The 25,437-nt window shown below is 29.1% G+C and overlaps 1 protein-coding gene across 5 annotated transcripts; it reads right to left on the bottom strand.

The window, feature by feature from the left end:
- Nucleotides 1-5,535: 5,535 nt before the first annotated feature.
- On the bottom strand, nt 5,536-25,001 carry LOC129913145 (extended synaptotagmin-2). Of its 5 annotated transcripts, XM_055991674.1 has the most exons (12): nt 22,322-22,509; nt 22,063-22,264; nt 17,546-17,939; nt 16,334-16,375; nt 15,725-16,276; nt 14,528-14,698; nt 10,690-10,775; nt 7,699-7,747; nt 7,459-7,635; nt 6,937-7,392; nt 6,389-6,874; nt 5,536-6,324 (listed from the first exon to the last, which is right to left on the bottom strand). In XM_055991674.1, exons 2-12 carry the CDS (start codon nt 22,065-22,067, stop codon nt 6,238-6,240), a joined length of 2,505 nt encoding a protein of 834 aa, XP_055847649.1. In that variant the 5' UTR covers nt 22,068-22,264; nt 22,322-22,509; the 3' UTR covers nt 5,536-6,237. The 5 variants fall into 5 exon arrangements, with proteins under 5 accessions (XP_055847649.1, XP_055847650.1, XP_055847648.1 ...); XM_055991675.1 differs by lacking the exons at nt 22,063-22,264; nt 22,322-22,509 and adding an exon at nt 24,893-25,001; XM_055991673.1 differs by lacking the exon at nt 10,690-10,775 and adding an exon at nt 9,862-9,947 and having other exon boundaries at nt 22,063-22,516.
- Nucleotides 25,002-25,437: the final 436 nt, after the last annotated feature.

Raw genomic sequence — 25,437 nt, 5'->3', positions numbered from 1 at the left:
TTAATTCATATACAAAGGTACCTATAAGCAGATACAAAGAAACACAAAAAAGTGATTAAAGTTCAACTTAAATAACAAATTAAAAAAAAAAACTGAATTAAAAACAAAAATTATTTTGTAATAATAAGAAAATAAATTTGAAATATTTTTCTAAAATAAACGATGTATGTATAAATTTAAAATAAACTTCATAGAAATTTGTTATTTTAGCACAGCCCTTTGTTCGTGATATTTATTTTATACATACAAACAAAAAATTATAATATTTTCATTTAATTTTATAGGTCTAGATATAAGAGAAATTAATTGCTATATTTTTTAGAAATGTAAATTTAAAACTTTTGTATACATAATTGCTTTATATGAATACATTTTATTTAGAATACAAAAGATAACATAACTATTACAACTAAATATTTACGACGAAAAATAAAAAAAATATATATAACATTGAAATTCATTCAAAATAAAAGGTTGAGGGTTTATTTCACATTGTATGTGTATGAGTATAAGTCTTATCAGTTTATGTTTTACGTACATTAAATACGAATTTTGGGTTTCATCACATCATAAATTCAAATGTGCCAGTTTCTTTCACTTTCTAGGAAAAATGATTTATTTTTGGAATCATTTAATAACGAACACTATCGGGAATCTTCTGAGGAATTTCGTTTCCCTTGAAGTATTTTTTAAAGTGCAATGCACCTAAATGAGGTTATTAATTATTAAATTGGCTTCCCCTTTTTGAAATTTTAGTCAGATATTGTGAAATAAGCCTTCAATAAACTTTTTACACATAATATAAATATTCATATTTTTATAAAGCACATCATTTTTATAAAATAAGCTATGCAACATCCAAAACATCAAATATTTTTAGAGTTGTAAATCATAATTAAAAAAGATATTCATTCGTGTTAGGAATTGAAACTGCAAGTTGGGTTTTAAAAAGTTCTTAAATAGCTTCTTGACAATTATTTCCTTACTACAACGGCCATATTATTCACTAGTTTAAAAAATACATCTGGATGTAAAGAAATTGAAATGTCAAAAATAAATCCAAATCTATGATATTCACTATCACACAGAGAAAAGAATAGTCATTTTTAACTATTTTCATAGTTAAAATCGGGTTAACTACTATTTGTTCCTATCTCTAATATATTCTAATGGTATTTGCATTGATAGGGGACGCTCGAGACGCTTATCCACTTTCAATGAGTGACGCGGACCGCAAACACGTGCGTTTTCTTTAGTGGCAGCTATCAAAAGAAAATGTACCACGAGCTCATCGAAAGTAGAGAAACCAACGGAAACTAGCGCCCCCTGATAAAGCTTCACGTTTGGAATTGCACAAACTCTCGATATTTTATATTCTCTAAGATCCAAAATGTAGCTGACATCCTAAAAAAAATTGATATCAAATCTTTTGTATAAAAAAGAATTTTTAGAAATTACAATTTTTCAAAAAAAAAAAATAATATATTTTCAAATCCAAAGTTATTTTTTTTTAACTTTTATAAATTCTAACATACTAAAATATTTTTGTACAAAAATATTCGTTAAAATCGGTTAGTTGTTAGTTAGTTACGAGAAATTCAGACATCAAGTAAACGGTTCTATGACAGAAACCGGTTATAACGGTCCAAAAAATTTTTTTTTTTTTAAATTTCAAATGTAAGATCTTATTTTTTTGTCTAAATTAATTTTTTATCAAAATCGCTATTAAAGACATTTTAAAGAAAAACATTTTTCAATTTCCTCTCTAGTGAATACTGAAATACGAAGTTTGAAGTCAATAGCTTCAGTGGTTTAGGTTGCAACTTGAAATGCCTTTTTAATGAATTTACATATAACCAATATACAGAGAAAAAAATTATGCTTATGCAGAACAAAAGAAATTTATATTTCCTACAACCAATAACTTGTTCAGTTAAACCAATAGTTCAGGAATATACATAGATCAATTCGCGTTTTGCTAAAGGGCGTATTTCGCCAGAGGGTGGCATCCCGAAAACCAGAACTTAAGCTTTTCTAATACCCTTTTTTCAAATTTTCGTTCCACGAAAAAGTCTATCTTTCCTACCTACTAAAAGCCCATTTAAGATTTTTTTTTTTTTCTCATTTTAAATGCATTCAAAATGCAACATGCTTCAAATACATAAATCACATATCTGAAACGTTGACTTCTGTTAATTGTCAGCTTATACCCATTGCTCTCATCGTGCGACTTCTAATGAAAATTATTCATCTCGATTTGTGGTTTAAATTCAATAATTCCAAAATGACACAAAATAAAACACATTTTTATCCATTCATTGTAAATAAATATTATAAAACATAACATTAAGATACAATTATATGAACCAATAAGGCTACCTCAATTACATTTTAAATGTATGTAAATCTGTTTTTGCTAACAAAAACAGTAAAATATATTTGATAAATAAGAAAAACATATAAACATATTTTAAAATTATATTTGCCTTTCAAAAAAAAAAAAAAACAAAAACAAATTTTAATAAGAAACAAATATTTAAAAAAAGAAAACAAATTATTATAACGGTGTATATTTATTAAATAAAACTTGTATTAAAATAAAATAATAAATTGATTCAAATAATCAGATACATACATAAATATATGATAAGGCAAAAGGTCATGTCCAAAAAACAAACATAAGGTGTCCTTTATTTAAATTTTTATTTTAAAGCGATCAACAATTCTATAATTTCTCAAAGCAAGAATAGAAATAGCCATAGGAATCTTAAATTAGATTTGTCATATGAGAGCCAATACAAATTGTAAACAAACTGTGTTAACTAATAAATTTGCAAAGAACACAGAAATTAATAATTTAACTGCAAAAGAATGAATAAGTAAGTGCATACAATTCAAATACTTTAAACCTATAATGTATACATTGTGTATTTAAATAAAGGGAAAAATTGAGGAAAAAACTAAACAGATATTTTTCTACAGTTTCTACGTTGCATTTTTATTTATTGAACCAAGTTAGATGCTGCTCTCAAAGGCTCTAAAAGGTTCATTTAAATCAGCTTTTTAAAGTATTAAACTAATATTACTTTCAAATTTCATGGTAAAAAATGGTGAAAATATAGGTCCGACCGAATATCGAAAAAAATGTTTTTTTTTACCACCCGTGTAATAGCGTTTTCGTTTGGTCGTCCGGGACTATCCGGAATTCTTCCAAACGATTCTGAAACTGTTCGTTTGGCACTCAATGACAGTTCTAATTCTGAAAAGAAGAGAAAATCGATTCCGAATTTTGAAGCAGAATCAAAACCAGAATCACGCACACATGTTCACACTTAAGACGTCAAAGTAATGAAATGTCATTCTTTGTTGTTCATTTCTCAATTTTAAGATTTTTAACTCTGCACAAACTTTAAACTATATTAAAATAAAGTGAAGAAAACGAAAAAAAAAAAAAATAGATAACTAAATATTAAAAAAAAAAAATAAACAAAACAAAACTTTGATCACACGTTCGCATTTGAGGTTTGACAAATACAAAGAAACCCAAAAATCAGAATCAAAAAAAATGTATCCAACTCTGATCGTTTGGCATTCCGGATCGGACAGTCCCGGACAGTTCTGAGAATTCCCAAACGAAAACGCTATAAGTTCTCTCCTAGCCTCTCTTTTACAGTCTACCTCATCACTGCACTTGGACATCGTAGATTAAAAAGAAGAAGAAGACATTCCCCGCGTTCAACGCAGGCCACCTGAACTTAAGATCTGAATTTTCAGAGGCTCTGATTGGTCCTCAGATGTCATAAAAAGTTAGGTGACATTTAGTTACGTTTTTTGACATTTACTTACGATTTTCAGGTGGAAATTTTTATCTGAAAATTCAGATGGGTGTGTTTGTGTTGGTGAAGTTGGTAAACCTACCAAATGTGCTACACACTAAAATTGAATTTTGTGATTTTAATACAAGTTATAAATGGATTTGTTTTTATTTCTTTTGTGTTTGGACATTTGTTGCGGTGTAATTGTTATTTGTTGATATGATATTACAATGCATATGTAATTAATATATGTTTGTGTTCTTCCTCCGCATGTTTATGGGCAGAAATGGAATAATGAAAATAAATGAGGAAATAAAAAACCTAATGAAGTTGGGGACCAAAGCAAAATTATTAAATATACATAAGTGGATAGCGGAAAGGGATTTTATGAATCCAACAAAATAATTAAATAAATACTGAATAAATACTGAAGTGATCTCACTGAAAATATTAATAAATAACTCTTTTTTACGATCACTTGAACTACTTTTATTACCCCAGAAAAATAAAAATGTTCTTTTTTTAAAGTCAATCCAAGTGAAGAATAAAAGTAGATTCTTCGTTAATGTCAACGTCACAAAAAATCTGAACTTAAGTTGAGATGGTGCGTTGAACCCGGCCATTGAGTATATTTCGCACCTTTGAAGACATACTCATACTGGGCAATTTTAGAGGATACAAAAATATCCAAATTTGTTTTAATTTACATCATCGCCACAAGAAGTTATTGTATAGGTTCATTTGTGCCCTTGATTATGAAAGTGGACTAAGTCACTTTTTGCATTGTTTAAAGAAAAACTTACATAATAATTTTCTTATAACGATTTAATTATATTTCTTTTATGAAATCACAAGAGGAGCAATAAAGAATTTTATTTACTGCAATTTCCCTTTCAAATAAACTTTACACCTGAAATAATAATTATTTTAAGGCTAGATTTGAGGCCATTTTTAGGAGTGACTTAGTCCACTTTCATAATCAAGGGCACATTTATAAAATTTTGGTTACAAATTAGCTAGGTTATGTACACATTGACAGTACATAAATTAATAAATTTTCCTCTTAAGTTGGTCTAAAAGATCCACTGCACGCAATTTGGTATATAAAAGTTATGGATTGGATTGAGTAACAATTGTGCTGATTTCATTCGCAAACGAATATTTAAATCTATTTGTTCATATAATTGATTTAAAGGCCGTTAGACTCCCATACTTAATAACGGCTACTTGCGCAATCCGTTAGAATTTAATGAAAAATTAATAAACAATAATTTATTTAATATAAACAGAAAGTGAAAAGTTAATTTATATTAATTGCAAGCATTAGCCAGGATATTGGTTTCAACCATTTTTAAGCTCTATAAAAACTTAATTCACCTCAGATCCTGGGGACGTGTATTGCAAGTTCTCATTTCTTCAAACAAATTTCAGAGAGAGTTTAACCCTTCGCCCACTGAATACGGCTTTGTATACACATTAATTACTCGTTTTAGTTGAAGCTATTTATAAATTCACTTCTTCTATACCTACTTATCTTATTTGATATCTTATTTGATCAAATCTGAAGATCGATTTTGTTTTCCGAACTTACCATAAGTTAAGTATCTTAAGATATCGCCAGTAAAAACATTAAAAGTATTTTTCCATATTACAAAGAGGAATTGAAATTTATTTAATATTATTTAACCATTTTTTTAAATGGCAGAAAAGCTCATAAACATCGGCTATTTAGCCAAAGCAGCTATTGTTTTTATTAATTTACAAACTGCTTTACAAAAAAAGCTTGGAAAAACATTTACATACATACATATTTCATTTTTCAATTCTATAAGCTCATATTATTTTTTAATTACATATATGTAATATTTGTAATTATGTTTTTGTAATAGAAAGGCACTAAATATAAAGAAAATGCAAAAGTATATTACAAATTTAAAAAAAATTCAAGAAAAATATAAAAATTATGACTTTAATATTTGAGTATAGTTAGTTAAAAGATTCACAGAGTTAAAGATTAGACAAAATAATTTGTGGACAAATTTTTAAACATTTAACATTTAAGTCCTGAGATTACTTATAAATTTATGTTTATATCAAAAATATACATAGATAAATAGATGAGATATAAAAAAAAATGGTTGGATGCGAAGTATCGCGTGACAAATTTTCGTATTCTATAACTTCGAGTTTCTTATAATCCACTTTTTTTGTGCTTTAAAACTTCTTGTTAGGATTTGGTTTCTAATATAGTTTCTATCATGAGATTTATAAAAAAAAAATATGTTCTGAAAGAAGATATTTAAGAATACGAGATTTTGTTCGTGTTACAAAAGTATCTTAGTCACAAATTATAGACTTCAGATGAACCTTTATAGGTTTTAAATATTTCACAAAAAAATTAATAAGTATAAACATTTTTGATTTAATCATATTTTGCTTCTGGCTGCAAGTCAAACCAAGATGAAAGTCCTTGTGCAGATATATCCGGCTCAGCCAACGATATTTTCAACTATAAAAAATAGATATTTTTTCAGATTATTTCAAGTACAAAACAATTTAAATTATCAACTTACCATGCCAATAACTGGACTTCCACCATACAAGAAACCCTTTTGTGTACAAACGGTCACTTCAAGGTCTGTCTGCATAATTTCAGCAGATGAGATTACATATTCAAAGGTCGCTTCATACACAGGGTTGCAATTATCCTTGATGGTGTTAGTTTTTCTCTTGGACTCCTTTGCACGTCCTGGCAGTAAATACAATTTTACATATGGATCAGGGATATTCGAAGGATCAGTGAGTGGAATATGCATTATCTTATGAATTGTGACCGACAATTTCTGACGAGTTATACTGTAATGAATCGAGAGTTGAATGCGTCCAAGATTGTGTTCTCCAGCTGAGGTTGTGGTGTCAGGGAAACGATGGGTAAGAACAGCATCTGAATTCATACGAGGACTTCTTGGAGGAGTTATGGCTGAAATTGATGATGTTGCTGATTTAATAAGATTGTCTTCTTCCACAATTGAGTTTTCCATCGATGAAGAAACAAGATCCTGGAAGCATTTTAAAAATTTGAATAGAAAAGATTGCATGTTATGGTACAAGTTTTGTAAACCTTTGTCTTGCTGGAAATGGTAGCTCCCTCAACATGACTAGCTGTTCTCACGGAACTTGTACGAGACAAGGCTGGATTAGCTTCGGACATTGAAAATGCATCAATTGAAACGTTATCTTCTGTAGAATCAGCACGTTTTAGTACTTTAAGAGCCAAAGTCATAACAATCTTCGATTCAGGTCCAGATTTTTGTAGCTGGAATGGCTGTGAAACAATTTGCATATCCTTCATTGTTACTAAAGTACTAAGAATATAGGAGAAGCGTCCAATTTCATTTCCTGTTTTTTGATCAAAGATTTTCATCTGGAGGGTATCGTTATCAGGATTACCGACCAAAAAGGTGAAACCTTGTTCCCAAACTGGAGAATCATTGCGCAATTGGACTGGAGTTTGTTCAGTTTGTTTACCAACACTAACAACAAGGTACGGATCGGGGTTTGATGCTGTTCTGGCATGCTAAAAATAATAATAGTTTCATTAGGAGGTAGAGCTATGGAATACTTGAATTTCCAAGTTACATACTGGTAAATTCTTTGCTGAATCTACAAAGACAATGAGCAAGGCTGTACTCATTGATGTCACACGAAGAAGTTGTGTTTCCAAAAGCGCAGCTTGGAGATCTTGTGGGTCCGATGTAAGTTTGTACCACGATAAGCGTACATGTAGAAGACCATGCTTTGCTTCTTCAAGAGTTAACCACTATTTAGAAGAAAGATAAGTACAATAAAGAATAGGAGTTAATATGAATCTTTGGGAACTTACTGTGTCAAGAAGTCCTTTTTTCACAACTTGAGATATATCCACAGATGCTCTAAATTTGGTTTGAAAACATAAAAGTATTAGTATTTAATTTGATAAAACTGTTTTAGAAATAGAAACAAAAATAAACCAAAAAAAACCCAGAACTGAAAATAAAAAAACAAAATGTCTCTTTTGTAAACTTGCGTAAGCAAAATTTAACATGGTTGAAATTATAGACCGCAACAATTATTTTTCACATACACATTTATAAATCTTACAGCTGTACTTTTTTTTATTGATAAGTATCTCTTCGAAAAATAATACAAATACTGAAGGATACATTTTCCACCTGAACTAAAAACATAGAAATTTCAAATACCTTTATAGACATACATAAATATGAATATACAAACACAAATTTTATCTACACGATTTAGGTTTTCGAAAGTCATTGGTTAAATTACCTTTACAATTTTTTTGAAGATCTCTATAAATCTTTTTCTATAGCAGTTTTGTACCTAATTATGAAACTAACTAATGTAATTTTCGACGACCAGTAAGAGAATTCTAAACTGAATTAATTATTACTTATGGAAATTTATAAATCGGTGCAAAGTGAAAAACGAAAAACTGAGAATTTTCATTGAAGGGGTGTTGTACCGACCTATTCGATTCGAAATGTTATACAATATACATATTAAACACCTTTCGACCACCATAGAATCTTGAAAAACGGAAGAACGTTTGGTCATGTAGTGCATATTAAAATGACAAAAAAAATGATCTCAACAACGGATTTTTCGCTGAAAACCATGGAAAACATGTAATTCTTACGATATTGCCATCATAAAAAATAATATACACGACTGGGGGAAACAAACTTACTTTTAGATTTCAAGTTGCCATTGTAGGTAGGTATATATAATTTTGGCCAGGGTAAATAAAAAAAATATTTAAAAAAAAAACCTTAAATTACTTTTGTTTTTTTTTTTTTCAAAAGCAAAGTTTGGAAAAAGTTTCTTATGTCATTAATAAGAAGCAATTCCTATGGCAATTTAAAAATATATACCTACATATTATGCATTTTTATAATTTTTTGAAAACAAAAATTCAATTCAAAATAAATTCAGTAAATTAACGCATAAAACCAAAACTGCAAAAAAAATTCAGTTTTCTGTTTTCCAAAAAATAATTTTAATTACCAATTTTTTTGGAAAAATAAGTATCTGTGCAGTAAATTTTTATGCTCGCCCATCAAATTCTACTGATAATTATGCTTATACAGGGTGTCCCAAAAGTTAACGTCGAAACGAAAACGGTAGATAGGGTAGGTGGTGACAGCTATCAGAAAAATAATAAAAAAAATCGCAGCCATATATTTTGGGAGTTATGGGCATTTGAAAAAAAAGTAGAAAAAATGGTCACCCTGTGACGGTTTTTTATGTGCCGTGACTACAAATCTTAATTTTTCTCACTTTTTTCTGTTGTTACGGAACCTTGAGTAACCCCGCTATCAAATGCATTCAAAAATTTTAACTCAGCTGCATCAGTTTTAAAGAAAATATTACTTTTTTACCCAACTTAGTACTAAAAAATTTTAAATTTTACATGACTCTAATTCAATGAGCCGTAGTGTAAAAAAAATGCACTACGATGTTTCGGCAAGTTGCCTTAAAAGTTGGTGTGTTCAATTCTCTTTTCAAAATGGTATAACATTGTTGAGAATATTCCATAAATAACCGAGATAAAATTTTTTTTCTTAAGAAATCCGACTTTTTTTTAGGTAATTTTTCCATATTATTTAAGTTTTTGTAAACTTGAATAATATGGAAAAAATTACCTCATAAAAAAGTCGGATTTCTTAAGAAAAAAAATTTTATCTCGGTTATTTATGGAATATTCTCAACAATGTCAAACAATGAAATCAGTTTTGGGATAGTTTGTCTACCTACAACCTTTCAAAACAAAAGCCTCAATTTACAAATAGAAGATTATGTTTAAAAACAATCACACAAAATTTTGACTTCATAACTATAAAGTTACATAAAGATACTTGCAAAGATACATACAAGTACATTTAACTAATTATAACAATATCAAATACATATTATATTAATCTATAAAATTATTATTAAATAAAACAAAACATAAACTAAAGATTTTGTTGAACTACTAAAAGCCAACCTGCCGAGTGATTCGTCATCCCCGGTGCGATCCCAATCGAAGAGTTTTAATACAAGGATACTATGTTGAGTAACTTCCACAACGGCCTTTTATAAGCAATTTTATTTTGTTAAAACGCAGCAGTATTGTTATTATGAAAATAAAGCAAAATTTATATACAATATTTTTTTTTGGATTGGGTGCAATTTATCGTTTAACAACTAAATATTGCGAAGCCTTAAAAATTAAGCTAAAAACTTATGAAACATTTAAACAAGGGAATATCCTTAAAATGACATGCTGTGCTTTGTTGTGCATACAAATCAAAGTGATAAAAAGCTTAACAAAAATATTCAAAACAAACAGAAAAAAAAACACTTCTTCAATAGATTACAACCTGCCCAAAATATCATCGGCACTAACACCGGGTAGTCCTGCATCGCAATCCCATAAGTTGAAAAATACATATTGGAATATATGAGAACTAACCACAGCCTAAATAAAAATAAAAAATTGTGCAAAAAAATTAACATTTTAATCATAGCAGTGCAGTTAATTATTATTATTATCATTTTTTCTTATTTTTTTTTTAAAGACATGCTGATGCAAGTTTGGAAAAAAAGCATTTCAATCATTCACTTGCGTTTACCTACCATTTTAAACTACTAACTCTATAGCGGAAGTGCTGGGACTCAAGGTATTACAATAAATAGTTACAATTAGAGACATTTTTTTATGTATGGAGTAAAATAATAAAAATAAAAAACTAATAAAATAGTAAAGTAATTGAAAATAAAAACTGAAGAAAGATAGATAGAGAGAATTTTTAAGGTTTATGTCAGAACTTACCTTCCTAATTTTTCATCATTACTCGTATCATCAAAATCAAAAAGTGTGATGTCTAAAAACTGTCCAGTTTCGGCAAACACTTTCGCCTATGTTTGGATGGATTAATTTGAAGTTTATGAAGGACAAGAAAATAAAAAAAGTTTATAAACAAAAATGGGAAACGTTTTGGTAAGTGAGATTGAATAGTTGTGTATATGTATGTATACAAATGTAAGTATTTGTAGTTTAATAAATTTACACTGTACCTAATTGTTATTTCAAATTAACAATCTCCGTTTTCGTGTTGTTATAATAAATAGCTCTTTCTCTTTTTTTTTTGTTTTTGAGTCCACTAACTTAAACTTTTTGAACTGAACTTTTATAAAGATTCAAAAGCATGTACAATACACTCAGCTTCATATTTTTATTTTCCAAATCAATATGCGATTGTTTTTACAAATTTATTGAACTTTGAACCGAAAAATACACTAGTTCTAGTTTTCTAGAGAGACTACCACAACGAAATTCCTCTTTTGATAATAAATGCTGCAAAGGAGGACCAGACGAGCTCTCAATGAGCTCTACATTTTTTCTTAAAATGAACGCCTAATAGAGGGATACTGTTACGGGAATAATGTTTGGAAGTTTTACCAGAAGGTAAAAAAGACATCCCAAGGACAAAAACCCCCGAACTTAAGTGTACAACGACGAGCAAGAGAAAATTTTAGTTGAGTAGCAACCCATCGATGCTAAGAATAGGTAATGAAAAATAACTTCTTCCAACTTTATAATGGCGATTAAGAACCCAACTTCATCCAAAAATAGATGAACAATTCAACGACAAAGGCCACAAATTCCGTTTTCCCGAGTGCTGTAAGGCTGCTGGAGCTGAAGTATTTACTGCTTTTTAATACAACAGATGAAGACCTGGTCTAGCACAAACTCATTGAACTCCAGATTTGTAAAAAGGAGACCCTCTGGACTGCGCCAACTACTGAGGTACTTGACGTATTATAGGTGTGATGTTTTGTCATTCTTAATATCATTCTTGAAAGAATAGGAAAAAGAAATCTAAATTAAATAAACAACATTTGAGGCGCAATGCCCACACCAGTGGATTTACTTTTTCTAAATTATAAATTAAAAAAGGTCACTATGGTGTATGCGTAATATTTTTTTTTGTGAGGTGAATAATAGACCAGGGTCGATAATTTTTGAAACCAAAAAAAATCATAGTAGAATGAAACCCATTGGAAAAGGAGGTAAATATGATAAAAATTAAAGGAAAAATAAATTACGGGCGAGCCGAGTTCGGGAAGTGGGTGGGTTGAGTTTTTAATGGTAAAAAATGGTATATCTCGATTTCCGGCAAAACTACAAATCCTATAGAAAAAAATTGTATGGCAAAGTTGTAGATAATAAAAAGATCTACAACTTTTATACCAACAATTTTTTCACATAACCTCAAAATTTATGTGAAAAATTCAAAAAACCGAGTTTTTGGTTTTTTATTTTTATCTTTTTCAAAAACAAAAATTTTTCTACGAAATTTGGTGAAAACTTACCTTATTATGTCCCAAATACACTGTAATTTATTTGATTTAAAATATTAATTTGTTCACCTTATTTTGACTTAATACCAAAAAAACACCCTAATTTTCAATGGAAAATTCACGTGTCAAAATATCAGTTTTTTTCAAAAAGTCGGTGGGCATTTCGTTCCTTAAAATGTCTATTTTCTGATGGTGTAAAAAAAATTTACATAAGTATACTATAGAACATGTTCTAGTAAAATTCAAGAAATGAAAAAAGCTTGAATTCGAAAAAAATTTTGTATCATTGTTTACAATTTTGGCCTATTTATTCAAATTTACACGGATTTATCAGTGTTACATGAAATCTTACGTTTTTTGAGTAATTAAAGTGTAAATTTGAATAAATAGGCCAAAATTATAAACAATGATACAATTTTTTTTTTCGAATTCAAGCTTTTTTCTTTTCTTGAATTTTACTAGAACATGTTCTATAGTATACTTATGTAATTTTTTTTTTTACACCATCAGAAAATAGACATTTTAAGGAACGAAATGCCCACCGACTTTTTGAAAAAAACTGATATTTTGACACGTGAATTTTCCATTGAAAATTAAGGTGTTTGGTATTAAGTCAAAATAAGGTGAACAAATTAATATTTTAAATCAAATAAATTACAGTGTATTTGGGACATAATAAGGTAAGTTTTCACCAAATTTCGTAGAAAAATTTTTGTTTTTGAAAAAGATAAAAATAAAAAACCAAAAACTCGGTTTTTTTAATTTTTCACATAAATTTTGAGGTTATGTGAAAAAATTGTTGGTACAAAAGTTGTAGATCTTTTTATTACCTACAACTTTGCCATACAACTTTTTTCTATAGGATTTGTAGTTTTGCCGGAAATCGAGATATACCATTTTTTACCATTAAAAACTTAACCCACCCACTTCCCGAACTCGGCTCGCCCGTAATTTATTTTTCCTTTAATTTTTATCATATTTACCTACTTTTCCAATGGGTTTCATTCTACTATGATTTTTTTGTACTTTTTAATGTTTTTGAAGGCATCGGCACTGGTCTATAAGAAATAATGGTTCTATAATTTTCACAACTAAGGATAGGAAAACGAAAATAAAAGTTGTGTTATCCTAGTCTAACCACGGTTTTAAACTAAAGATATTTTCACACGAAAAAAAATCACAATTTTTTCGGTTTCTGATATAAAAAAGTTTTTTGTTGTAGCTTTTGAATAAATAGTGGAATAAAGAAAAAAAAAAGTTGGGCAAACGAACTACAGTACAAAACCAACAATTTTTATACTGAATAAAAAAAATATTTTTTGTGATTTTTGAGGTTTAAAAAATAATTCCGTTATAATATTCAAACTAAGGGTGGGTTAACGGTTGGGCAATCGAACCAGGCAGGTTTGAAAAAAAAAATTAGCATTTGGACGTGCCAACTTCACATAGCCCAGAGGTACAATCTTTCAAAAGTACATCCATCTACTTGCATCATTATGCTGACTTATTGACATTAGCTGTTTTAAGAGCATGGAAGCCGTTGCCATTTTGTAACTGACCCACAAAGCTCTTTCTGGAGCAACTTAAGACCTGCTGACTTTGGCTAAGATGGAAGAAAATTCTTAAGATTGTTTTCAAGAATTATTGTTATATTATTTACATTAAACTGCGATTTAAAAAATTAATATTTTGTTCGTAAAAAAAATCACTACCGCGTTGTAATTAAATATTTTTGTTGGGGTATTTCAATAGCTAAATATAGTGTTTTCTTAAATTTTTTGTTTGGGTAAATGAAAATGTATTAAAAATGCAGTAAAATAAACCCGAATATAGTCAAAAAAAAAATGAAAAATTCAATCTCACATACCATTAAGAAACATTCAGAAATATTGCAAGCAAAAGTTTATAAGCTTAAAATTTTTAGGTAGCTTCTTTCGGATATGGTTTAATTTTATTTTTATATAATTATTGTGTTTTATTTATGTTTTTGTGTTTTTTTATGAGTCACTCGATTCCGTTTTCTTAACTGTTATACATTTATTATCAAAATAGTTCACTATATGATCTTCTAAAAGACGCATGCATTGTAAAAAATTATTTTAAAAAAAATCAACTTGCTTAAGAATGTACCATCTTCTTTTTCTTTAATGACGGTATTAATATAAAATATGTGTGTGGAAAAATCTTTTAACTTGCAAAAATTCAAACTTTAATTTGCAACCGAACTTTTTGCATCAGCTCTCTAACTTTGATCTATGTGTTGTTATTTTGTAATAAATGATGAAGTTATTCTTAAAAAGACATACCTCACACCAAAAGTCCCATTTAGGATTCACAGTATTATCAATTGTTTGTGTTTTGAATTCTTGGGCGCCAACATTGATAACGGCATAAGGATCTGATTTACCTTTACCCAAAACGCTAATGTCCTTCTTCATCAAATCTTTGGCTTCAACAACATGAATTCTTAAAATTCCCTGAAAAATAAAATGTATAAATGCTTATAATTTAAAACTTGCATGAAAAAGGTTTTTTTTTTTTAAGTACATAAAAAAAATAAAAATATAAAATTCATAATTATTTTCTTAAATAATTTTCTGAAAAAAAAGTAAAAAAAAAAATAGTAATTCGTTTTCAAAAAACCGATGTTTTTTGTTTTTTTTTTTTTTAATACAAAAAATGCGTTTTTTTTGAAAACAGAAAAATTGAGTTGAAAATCAAACATTTTAAAAATTAAAAAATAAATTAAGTACCGTTTTTAATGAATTTTGAAATCATCAAAAAATAGAACTTCTAAAAAATACTTCTCTTGATTAGAACATTAAAATGGCGGGTATAATATTTAAGTTAGGTTCTATGGGACTTTTCTAGGACTTTAAGCTGGGACCATATTATATTAAGCCTAGTACATACTTGTGAAGCAAGTGGTGAAGTGAATTCATACAATTTTTGTTTGTATTCAATTTTTAAATTAATTTTTTTCGAAAAATATATAGGGAGAGTAGATTCACGAGTGAAAAAGATTCTCGTACATTTTGCACGTGAACATTCTTCACGTCGTGAAGTAAAACTCTCCAATTTTTTTTTCACCACGAAATTTCACAGGAACGTTCAAGGGTGACCAAAAAAAATGTATGGATTCACTTTACGACTTGCTTCACCAAGTATGTACTAGACTTTTCTAACGGTAATATTTCAAAAATGGAGGCCAAGATTCGAGTTCAGCACATCAAAACCTCTAGAACAGTATATCTTGGAACCTTGTTGACTAGTGTAGTTCAATAATATAATAAAAGTTTGACATTATAAAATGCAGTAAACACTAATTGACAAATGTTTATTACTGACATAATTAGAAGTAATATCTACCACTTATGAAACAATTTTTTAGCTTCTTTTATACATTTTTAACTCGTTTATGAAACGATTGAACCAAACATGTAGGAAAACAATAATTTTTAAATTGTTTTTTTGGAACCAAAAATTATTTATTTTATATTTACCTCGGGTTCGGGCATTTTGAGACTAACAGCCGGTACATCATTACTTAAAGTAATTGGCAACTTGTTAGGCAAGACCATTATTGCTCCAATTTGTTCAACAATTATCCTTCGTAGTAAATCACTCAATCCAGGCATATCCAGAAAATCGATAGCTCCAACCAAATTAAAATCAACATTGGGATTATTGAGGAAGAAAATCTGCAGTCCACCAACCAATGGCATTGAACGAATTAAAGGCTTCATTACTACGCGAATCCATCCGTGAATTTGAAAATCTTTGATGCCACCTTTAACACCTCCCAAATAAAAATTTATATCACAATCACTGGCGTAGAAAATATCCATATCCATGATGATTTCATTACGATCAACATTTTTGTCGTAGATTTTTACACCTCCGATACGGGGTGGAATCGTACCGAGGATAATTCGGTCAAAGCGGAATCCATTTAGCTTGTAGTTGGATAGGGCTAAAGCAACATTTGGCTCGATTGTTTCTTTGACAAGAGTTCGAGCGAAATGATTTGCATTTGGCCATATTTGCTTGAGGATCTAAAAGAACATTTAATAAATTTATTTTGAAATAATCAATTAATAGGTTAGACAAACCTTATTCACCCATTCACAACGTTCAACATCGGGGAAATAAACCTTAAAATAAATTCAAATTGTTTGCATTAGTAATTGTCAGCATTTAATGGAAACAATCAATTAAAAAAGAACGAAAACGAAGATTCTTAAAATAAAAAACTTGAATTAATTTCCAATTTTGTCAGTACAATCAAAACTGCTGTTTGTTTGATATTAAAATTGGCTGTTTGTCCAAACAATAATAATTAAATAAATATTTCATTAAAATATATTATATGTATATTTCGAGGTTGGCAGATCATTTTGGGATTATATTAGGTCTGTTTAATGAATCTGATCCGCACAGAAAAGATGAGAAAAGATACGAAAAGTAAAAGTTTTTGTACACAAATTTCCAAAAATATAATTTTTGAATTTTTCAAAAAAAATTTTAAAATTTTTTTTCAAAAATCAATATTTTGAAAACTGATAAATGATATTCTTTGAAACTTTGGTTTGAGTCTATTAATACATTATTTCCTTTTTATTTGAATACAATTTTTTTTGAAAATTTATAAACATTTTTATATGTATGAATAAAAAAATGTATGTACATTGTACATATTTATAAAAAACTTTAAAAAAAATTGAGAGGCAATTTTTTTGACAATTTTGTATTATAACGCAAAAAATAATTTTTTGTCACAATATGACTAATTAGATAATTTGGGGCTTCTTAAACTAACTGATAAAACCTATGTTGAGTACTTTGAGATTAAATATTTTTTTTTTGCGTTTGCAAATATACCTATAGATTCATTGAATGGTAAGGTAAGTGGACAAACCAACTTACATATATTATCCATTCCAATTTTGTTACTCTCAAAAAAAAAAAAAACAATAAGAGACTATTCATTTTAATTTTGGTAGACAATAAAGTTATTTGAAGACGGTGACACATCAGTATGAATAAAAGTAGGTCTATGATGAAAGGTGAGTAAATTTTTTATTTATTTATTTTTAATTATACTGAACTGAATGATAGCTCTTTATTGGAAAAAAATGAAAAAAGGGAAATAGTACCACAAATCTTTTGATGTATTTTGACAATCGATCAGGTATTTTGCGCAAAACAAAAAAGCCAAAAATGTTCACTGAGAGAAAAACTAATAGTCGTTTATTTATTCAAATTTTGTTTTCGATTTTTGGGAATTTATTATTAAAAAAATAGATTATTTGTTTTATATTTACCCAAGCTGGCAATTCATCGATTCTTGCTAAAATTACGTCTTTCTCTGAAGCCATTGCAGATGCCTTAGCAATACTCCTCTTCTTTTCATTTGCTTTACTCATCTGATCTCGTACACCTGATAGAATAACAGGTGCAATGAGCCATGCCACTGACCAGCCCATGTAGCCAACCAAATAGATAGCACCAACTACAGCCAGCTTTTTGGCCACTGTATAGATAAGTGAAAAGATTCCTTCTTCAGCAGTGGTGGCAGCCATTTTTATAGCTTCCTTCTCGGGATTGACCTCTTTACTAGCGGCTGCCATATTGTTGTCGTTGTCTTTTCCGTTTGATTCTGTATCAAGTGGCTCATTCAACTTTTCAGTTGAAGTAGATAGTTTTTCTTCCAGCGAACTGTAATAAGAAACATGAGAACAAACAATTAAAGTTGGTAACAATCCAGCAAAAAAAAAATATTAAAATTATTTACAAACTTTTAAAATAACGCTATAAGCTTATTGGTAAATTTCTTTAACCATTTTTTTTTCTGTGAGGATGACCTTCTCTGAAGGATATCACTAGTGAATGTGGGGGAGAATATTAAAAAGTCAGAAATACACATCTTGTGAATATTTAACTATGTATATCACCCTTATTCTGCTATTCGATTCACGTGAATCGAAAGATTTCCTTCCTTTACCACGTCAACATGGCTTTGAAAAAACGCTAAATTTCGAAAGCAAAACGTTGTTTCCGTTTGTTTTAGAAATTTTAAAGAAAAAAAAATTGTTTAAGTTTAATTTTAACCCCCATTTAAACGCTTCTTATTTTGGACTTTCACGTGAATCGAATAGCAGAATACGGCCGTATATCAGTAACGAATTGAAAAATAGAGTTATAGGTAGCACGTGTATAACGTATTGATGGATACTTAGGTACCTTATGTTGTCTTACCTAAAATATATTGCATAACTAAGACCTATCATCAAATAAGAATCTTCGAAAAATACGGGACTCAAAAGTCGACCAGGATATTTGGCTTATTATTCAATATGTACCTACACTACACATCCATTTCTTTTTTTTTTATTCATGGATATGTTAATGTAGGTACAGTATATACCTATACGTAATCTTGACACAATTTGTATATCATTTTTATGAAAGCTTTTAATTGTTCCCAAAACACACTTTCCATAAAATCTAAATAAATTTGAATTTAAAATGTCTAAATATAGCTCAGACTTCCACTCATTTTCAAAAGGTTTGTATTCCACACCAACGAAAGCATCAGTGAAAATAATATCAAAGTATGACAGAAATCCCATGGGAAATTATTTACGGCTCAACTAGAAGTCAAGAAGTGCGCTGTGCCATGAGAAAAATAAATCCACCAGTACCTATATTTTCTACCCTAAAGTACTCATTAAACAAACAATTTATTTACAGAACATACATCATACATACAATACATACATTCATATTTTATACTCATGTATGTAGTAGTTAGTAGTAGTATCTCCGTGATTTAATTCCTCAAATCTGGGCTCGTCGGACGTCGTCGGTTGTCGCAATGCGAGAATTTTTACCACCCCAGAGCCTTGAAAAATTTAATTCATTGTTATTATAGTAGGTACCCAACCTTCCGAAGAGTAAACATTTTTGAGGTTATTTGGCTGCCTTATCAGTTTTTACAGTAAAATGGTTTTAGGCTTTAGTAAGTATAAATAAAAGGGTTTTAATTTTTGGGAAACTTTTTAAGAAAAATAAGGACATTTTCGTTTAAATTAAAATTTTTATTCAAAGAATATTTAAAATATGTACTTTGTCAGGCTCCCAACGCCAACGTCAGTTCTGTGTTTCTTGGGTATTATGTAGGTATATCGATTAAGAAGCGTCACAAAGGTAACTTAACGAAAAAGAAACTGATATTTTTCGAGAAATTGTACAAGAACTTTTTGAAACAGTGGTGATTTCATCAAACATAACGTTCTTTTAAGTTTATTGCACCTTTCCATACTGAGGGTACCTCTATTTAATGTCAATTGAAATGCAATTTAGAGTTTAATCTTATGTACATTTTCAGAGTATTTTTACCGACATTTTACAATTAAGGTTAAAAATTTAAGTTTGAAAGAATTTTTTCAATTAATATTTAATAAACTTTTTTGTCTGTTTACTGGTTATGTAGACCATCAGACACCAAAAGACAAAAATTATCCTTATTATCAAAAAACTGCACCTTGCTGAATTTTTATAAAGTTGTAATCCGTTAGTTATTAAAACAAATTTACAGCGGTAATATGTCAATATCCCCACACACGATCTTCATAAAATTTCACATTAGAAAGCCTTTTTCATCTTCACTAATCTGAGCCTGAGCTGTACCCAATCTGCCCAAATTCCATAATTTCAACTTATTTACTTTGTGTACAAAATTCAACCTTTCGAAAAGCTGTAGTTCTAGACCTTTTTAATTTAGGGAACTTCGATTGCACTGAAATTATGGTGAATTTTTGCATTTCTTAGCTGGTATCTGACAACCCAGTCGCTATGGAGAAAAAAAAATGGGTTTTTCATAGAATGGTAGCTTAAAACCAGTGTTTCCGAAAAATCGAGCTTAAACCATAGCGACCATATTGGATTTAACAAAAAACAAGTTTAGGTAAATATCTCGGCCATTTTTTATTTCTGACAACAACAAAAATTGTATTTTTACAACTTTGATCTTAATAAATTTTTCTCTATGATCATATTCCGATTTTATTTGAAAATATGTACTTATTTTGAAAATACTCTGATAACGCTTACAAGTCGTATCCCCTTTGGGTTTAGATTTCAAGATAAACGTAATAAGGAGGTATTTTAATATGAATATCTTCTTATTTTTGTGATAATAAGAAGATTTTCATCTTAAATTAAGTGGATTTCCGATCAATTTAAGACGGAAGTTATCTTGACATAAAACCATTTAGAAATCCGCTTAATTTTAGGTGGCCTTTTTTTCTGCGTGTAAAACCTGAAAACTTGGTTTACCGGATGACACTAGAACTTATCTTAAAAACATCAAAAAAAAAAGTCAACTGATTGCAATTTTTGGCTATGGTTCTTATAATAAACTGTTAACCGGCATTTGGCAATATATATGAAGAACTGCAAGAAAAGTTATAGTAAAATTACGTCATCATTTGGAAAAAGACACTATATTTTCACATACACCTTGCAACAAAACCGACCTATGCTGATGAACCACCAAATGGGTGGGGCAACATTAAAGTTTTAACAGTTTTTTTTTTTTATTTCTTTCCTCTGGAAATAAATCCATGTTGCTTTTTTGTGTGTCAGTGACAGAGTTGTTCTATCTATAGAATTATTATATAGGTGTATTAGGCAATGCAGCAGACCAATACGTGATCTGACTTCATAAGATGAAATAAATTACAAACATTGTCTATTGATTGATTATAATTATATTGAAAGCATCCAACCAATGTACAAAACAGATTCTGGTTAAAGAAACCAACTTATCAATATAGAAGCGATGATGTCACGATTGTTTTTAAAGAAAGATAAATCTTGTATGACGTATTTAATATTAAATTCCACAGCAAATTGACTCTATTAATGTGTACTCTTCCATGAGTAAGTTTAACAACACTCATCGAAAAATAATTTTTGTGTTAATCATTAAGATTGAACTTAGACTTGGATATTTACAATACAAAGCCTAAGCTTGTATATTATGTATTTCTCTATTTAATCAATTTTCCATGGGAAATATATATATTTATAAATATTTTTGTCATAGTCTGGTATAAAATGTTGCAATGAATATTTTAATACCATTTAACAGCTTACATTTATATTAACGACTTCTAAGTCAACATTATAAGGATCAAGCAAGAATTTTGGACTTATTCTACACTGACGTCAATAAAGTTTTTAAGTGTAATACAGTAAATTAGTACCAAGTTTTTTGAAAAATAAGTTTAAACATATTTACATATTTCGGAAATGACTCAAGACCCCATTTCTGGATTTAGAACCGGAATTCAGATACCAAAATTAATTCAAAAATTTACACACAGTTGTTAAATTATTCACAGAGCTCAAACCTTAGTTTCGATTTTTTTCTTCATTCAAAATTTGAAGTTTTGTCATGAATTGGATGATTTGATTAAGATTTATAACAAATTCATCGCAAATAAATTGGAAAACACAATAGTAAAATAATGCAACAAACTTTGAATTCAAGAAGAAATAAATGTTTTTATTGCAAATATAAACATCTGTCGGTGTAAGTATGTCATAGCACTATATTCTACAATACTTCCCAGACTATACCCGAGTGTTGCAGAACTTTATTAAGCAGCTTGTTTGATTACCAAAAAAAAGACGAACAAGAAAATTACTTTTAAAATATTCACTCGACACTTATCTATAAAAATTCAACTTGGTCACATATTTAATAAATTTCAATTTTTTTCTTTTTGTTCTCTTTAATTTTTCGTATTCAAATTTCAACTTAACGCCTTACCTCATCTTCGGTCTTTTTATCTGATTTTCAGTCCTGTTTATAAAATTGAAAAATTGTTCTCAGATCACTTTTCTATTTATAATTTCCGTAATTAATTTCGTTCAACACTCTTGTTTTGACTTTTCACTATTTTTTAAAGAATTTTCTCGGGTGCATTTGAAATACAAAAAATAACACTCGACGATAATTTTAACACATTGTGCTAAAAAGTTGTAAAAAAAAAATGAAAACAGAGAATTGGGCTAGGTAAATGCTATACCGTATATAGCGGCAATGGAAGGTTGACCAGCTACGTCGCAAAGTATACCGGCTTTGACAAACCAAATTAAATCCCAAAATATTATTCTGTTTCTGACTGACAACGTTGCGAGTTGAAAGCTTACTGAAAGACTCATTAATTTGAGTTGAATCATTGAATTAAAATCGACAATAGTATAGTAAAGTAATAGCGATAGCTAGCTAGCACGCGCCAGAAACCAGATACATAAGAGCTTGAGAGCCTCCTAGAGTACTAGAGTAAAAACAAAATTACTTTTGTTGATTGTTCTTGGGACGATTCAGTATTGTGGAGATGAGGATGAAGATGAACATAATATTAGGTATGGTATGGAATGAGATCTTGTGGTGGCGTAAATAACGTCATGGCAGCCGGTTTTGTATTAATGTTGTTTATCAGCTCACAGCTGTCGCTTGAGTGTTTTTGCTATTTGACTTGATTATTTCACTCAAAAGCTTTTTTTTATGGAAATAAATTTATATGTAAATAATTTAGGAATTTATTTTCTTAAATAGGATATGAGGCAGATGGTAGTTTGAATTATTAATAACAAATAAAGTTCTTTTAACAAATTATAAATAAATAATAAAAGCGATTTGTCCGAAAAATAAATGAAAATCAATTTTCCTTTTTGACTGCGTTCAATTGTTTATTAAATTGTATTTTCTTATTATGAAGCAGTACCTAAATAAAGAGAATTCTCTATAACTTTACCTTCTTTGGTAACAAAAAATGTAAAAAAGATTTTTAAACAAGAACTATTCAAATTATTTTTTATCTTAACTTAAAAAAAAAATGTTTCGGCAACATTCTTCCCCAAAAAAAAAAGTTTATTTTCAATAAACCATGCAAAAAACGCAATTTTACTAACGATACTTTGTCATAGAAACGTTTTCTTGCTTCCTCTTTTTAAATGTAGATTTTTAAAATTTTTGAAAACCTATTTTTGGATTTTAAAACTAAATTTAAAATTTTTGAAAATTTGTCGATGAATTTTTTGAAAATTTAGTTTTTTTTTGTAATGGTATACCAATCTTTTTTTTTTAGAAAAATGTGTGAAATTTTTTTAAGTATGAGAATTAAGAAAAAAGTTTATTTAACTACCTATCCAAAATTAAGAGGTGTTCTTTTGAGAGGAATGAAAAGTTATAAATGTCTTATGGCCAGATTGTATAAACCTAAATTTTCCAGCTTGAACAACCGTCTTCTTCCTACTCTTGCACAGTGGTTAAAAAAAACACGTATACGCCACAGTGTATGAGCACAATACGCAAATAATGTGAATAAGAACTTTGGCCTTGATTCTTACATTCCCTTACAGATATTAAATGAAACCTGCACTCAATAATTAAAACCAAATGTTTATTTTCTTGTCGTCAGTGTTAATAAATAAACAGAAAAACAACATCGTTTGAAATGAGAATGCTTATTTTTAAAATGGTACAAACAAAAAAAATAATAACAAAAAACAAAACCAATGCAGATAAACGAAATAAAAATAACATTTTTTTGTTATAGTTTTGGTTACTTAGTAACCAAAAAATCCTTTTCAAGGCCGCCAGATCGAATTAACTATCAGTTTTTTTTATCAATTGTCATTCATTTTCCAGACAACAAACAACAACTACTTCACTTTCTGTAGGGCAAGGATTGGTTTGCTAACTAATTCACATCAGATGTACTAGAAAAGCACTTTTTTCAAGCATAACGATTCAACTTCCAAGCATAAAGGGACTTGTTTTACTTTTATCTTTATCTTAAGTAAATGCAACGTAAAAGTTTGGTCTTTTAAAACGGATTCTCGGTCCAGTATGGGGCCGAACGGATGGGTTATTTTTGTACACATTCCACAGTTAAAATTATAACACTTGTTTTTTTTTTTCCTATTAGTATTTTGAATTTTACTTTTTTTTAAATTAAATAATATTTCTTCTATCAAACTAGAAACATAGAAAGTTTTTAATAAACAAATCCATGTACACTAATTGGATAACCTTTTATATCGACACAATAAAATAAAAACTTGACAACATTTTCCAAGATAAATGAAACATGAAACTATTCAAAGCCAAGCACCTTGAAAGCTCACTTCAAAACTTCCTTTTGACGCACTAAATCAACACGAGCTCATCAGCCGACCTTGGGGGTAGTTGAGACAAATTCAAGGTAAGACAGCATAATTTATTCCATAAGAAAATGGATTTAGTGTTTGGCGTGATACAAACGATAGATAAGAAGACAAAGAAGCTTTTATTGCTTTCGATATATTTTTATTGAGTTTTTTAATTTATCTTTTAATAAACATTATCAACTCTAGACATTGGGGGTTGCCTGGACATTTTTATTGTCTAGAAGTTTTCCTCGAAGTTGGTATAAATATATGTATAACAAAAATTGTCTAGCCACCAAAAAATATTTATATTTTAAATTCAGTGTGCGGAACTGAAAATATTTATTAATGTTAACAGTAAGAAACTAACACTGATAACCACTATTACGAAGGGTTCTTTAAAATTTAAGAGACAATACTCAAATGTAATATAAAATATTCACCTATTTAATTGATTTATCCTAGCGACACGCGACGCACGTTTTGCAGAACAACCTCGACCGTAGGCGAAAACGAAACTGCTTCAGTTGACCTACATGTATCTGTGTTCAGCAAATTCAAGTACGAGACCAGCTGTCGAAAGCCACAACTCAAAAAAGCTGGAAAAGTTTGTGTGGGTGCGAGTGTTTGTCTCTTTATAAATAGAGCAGAGGGTGTAAAGCATTTGGCTCAATTCTTACTCAGAATATGATGCGAATCACCCTGTGGAAAAATAGGATTGCCAGAAATACTGTGAGCTCTTTACTCTTGAACTCTTGAAACATGGTCCATAAAAGACAATTGTGCCAAATTTAATTCACAAAAGAGGCTGTGCCGTAAAGTTTTTAAAGATATAAATACTTTTCAAAAATTCAATGACTCGAAAACGAGTTTTGAATAACTCGTTTTCGAGTTATAAAATAATAAAGTATAAGATCAACCGCTCAGGTGTCAACCCATGCTCTTGCAGTTGCTAAACGGTTGCGCACCATGGATAGCTTAGGCCACT

The sequence above is a fragment of the Episyrphus balteatus genome, chromosome 3, assembly GCF_945859705.1.
Source record: "Episyrphus balteatus chromosome 3, idEpiBalt1.1, whole genome shotgun sequence".
In the NCBI taxonomy this organism is placed as follows: Eukaryota; Metazoa; Arthropoda; class Insecta; order Diptera; family Syrphidae; genus Episyrphus; species Episyrphus balteatus.
The sequence above is the reverse complement of the archived record's forward strand: the minus strand, read 5'-3'. Positions and strand labels throughout refer to the sequence as shown.

Excerpts from the sequence above, each read along its gene's own strand:
- LOC129913145 (XM_055991673.1), bottom strand. Across the intron at positions 9,948-14,527 it reads AATGGGACTTTTGGTGTGAG|GCCGTTGTGGAAGTTACTCA; the intron begins GTATGTCTTTTT and ends TGCTTATAAAAG. Across the intron at positions 7,636-7,698 it reads AAAAAGGACTTCTTGACACA|TGGTTAACTCTTGAAGAAGC; the intron begins GTAAGTTCCCAA and ends TCTTCTAAATAG.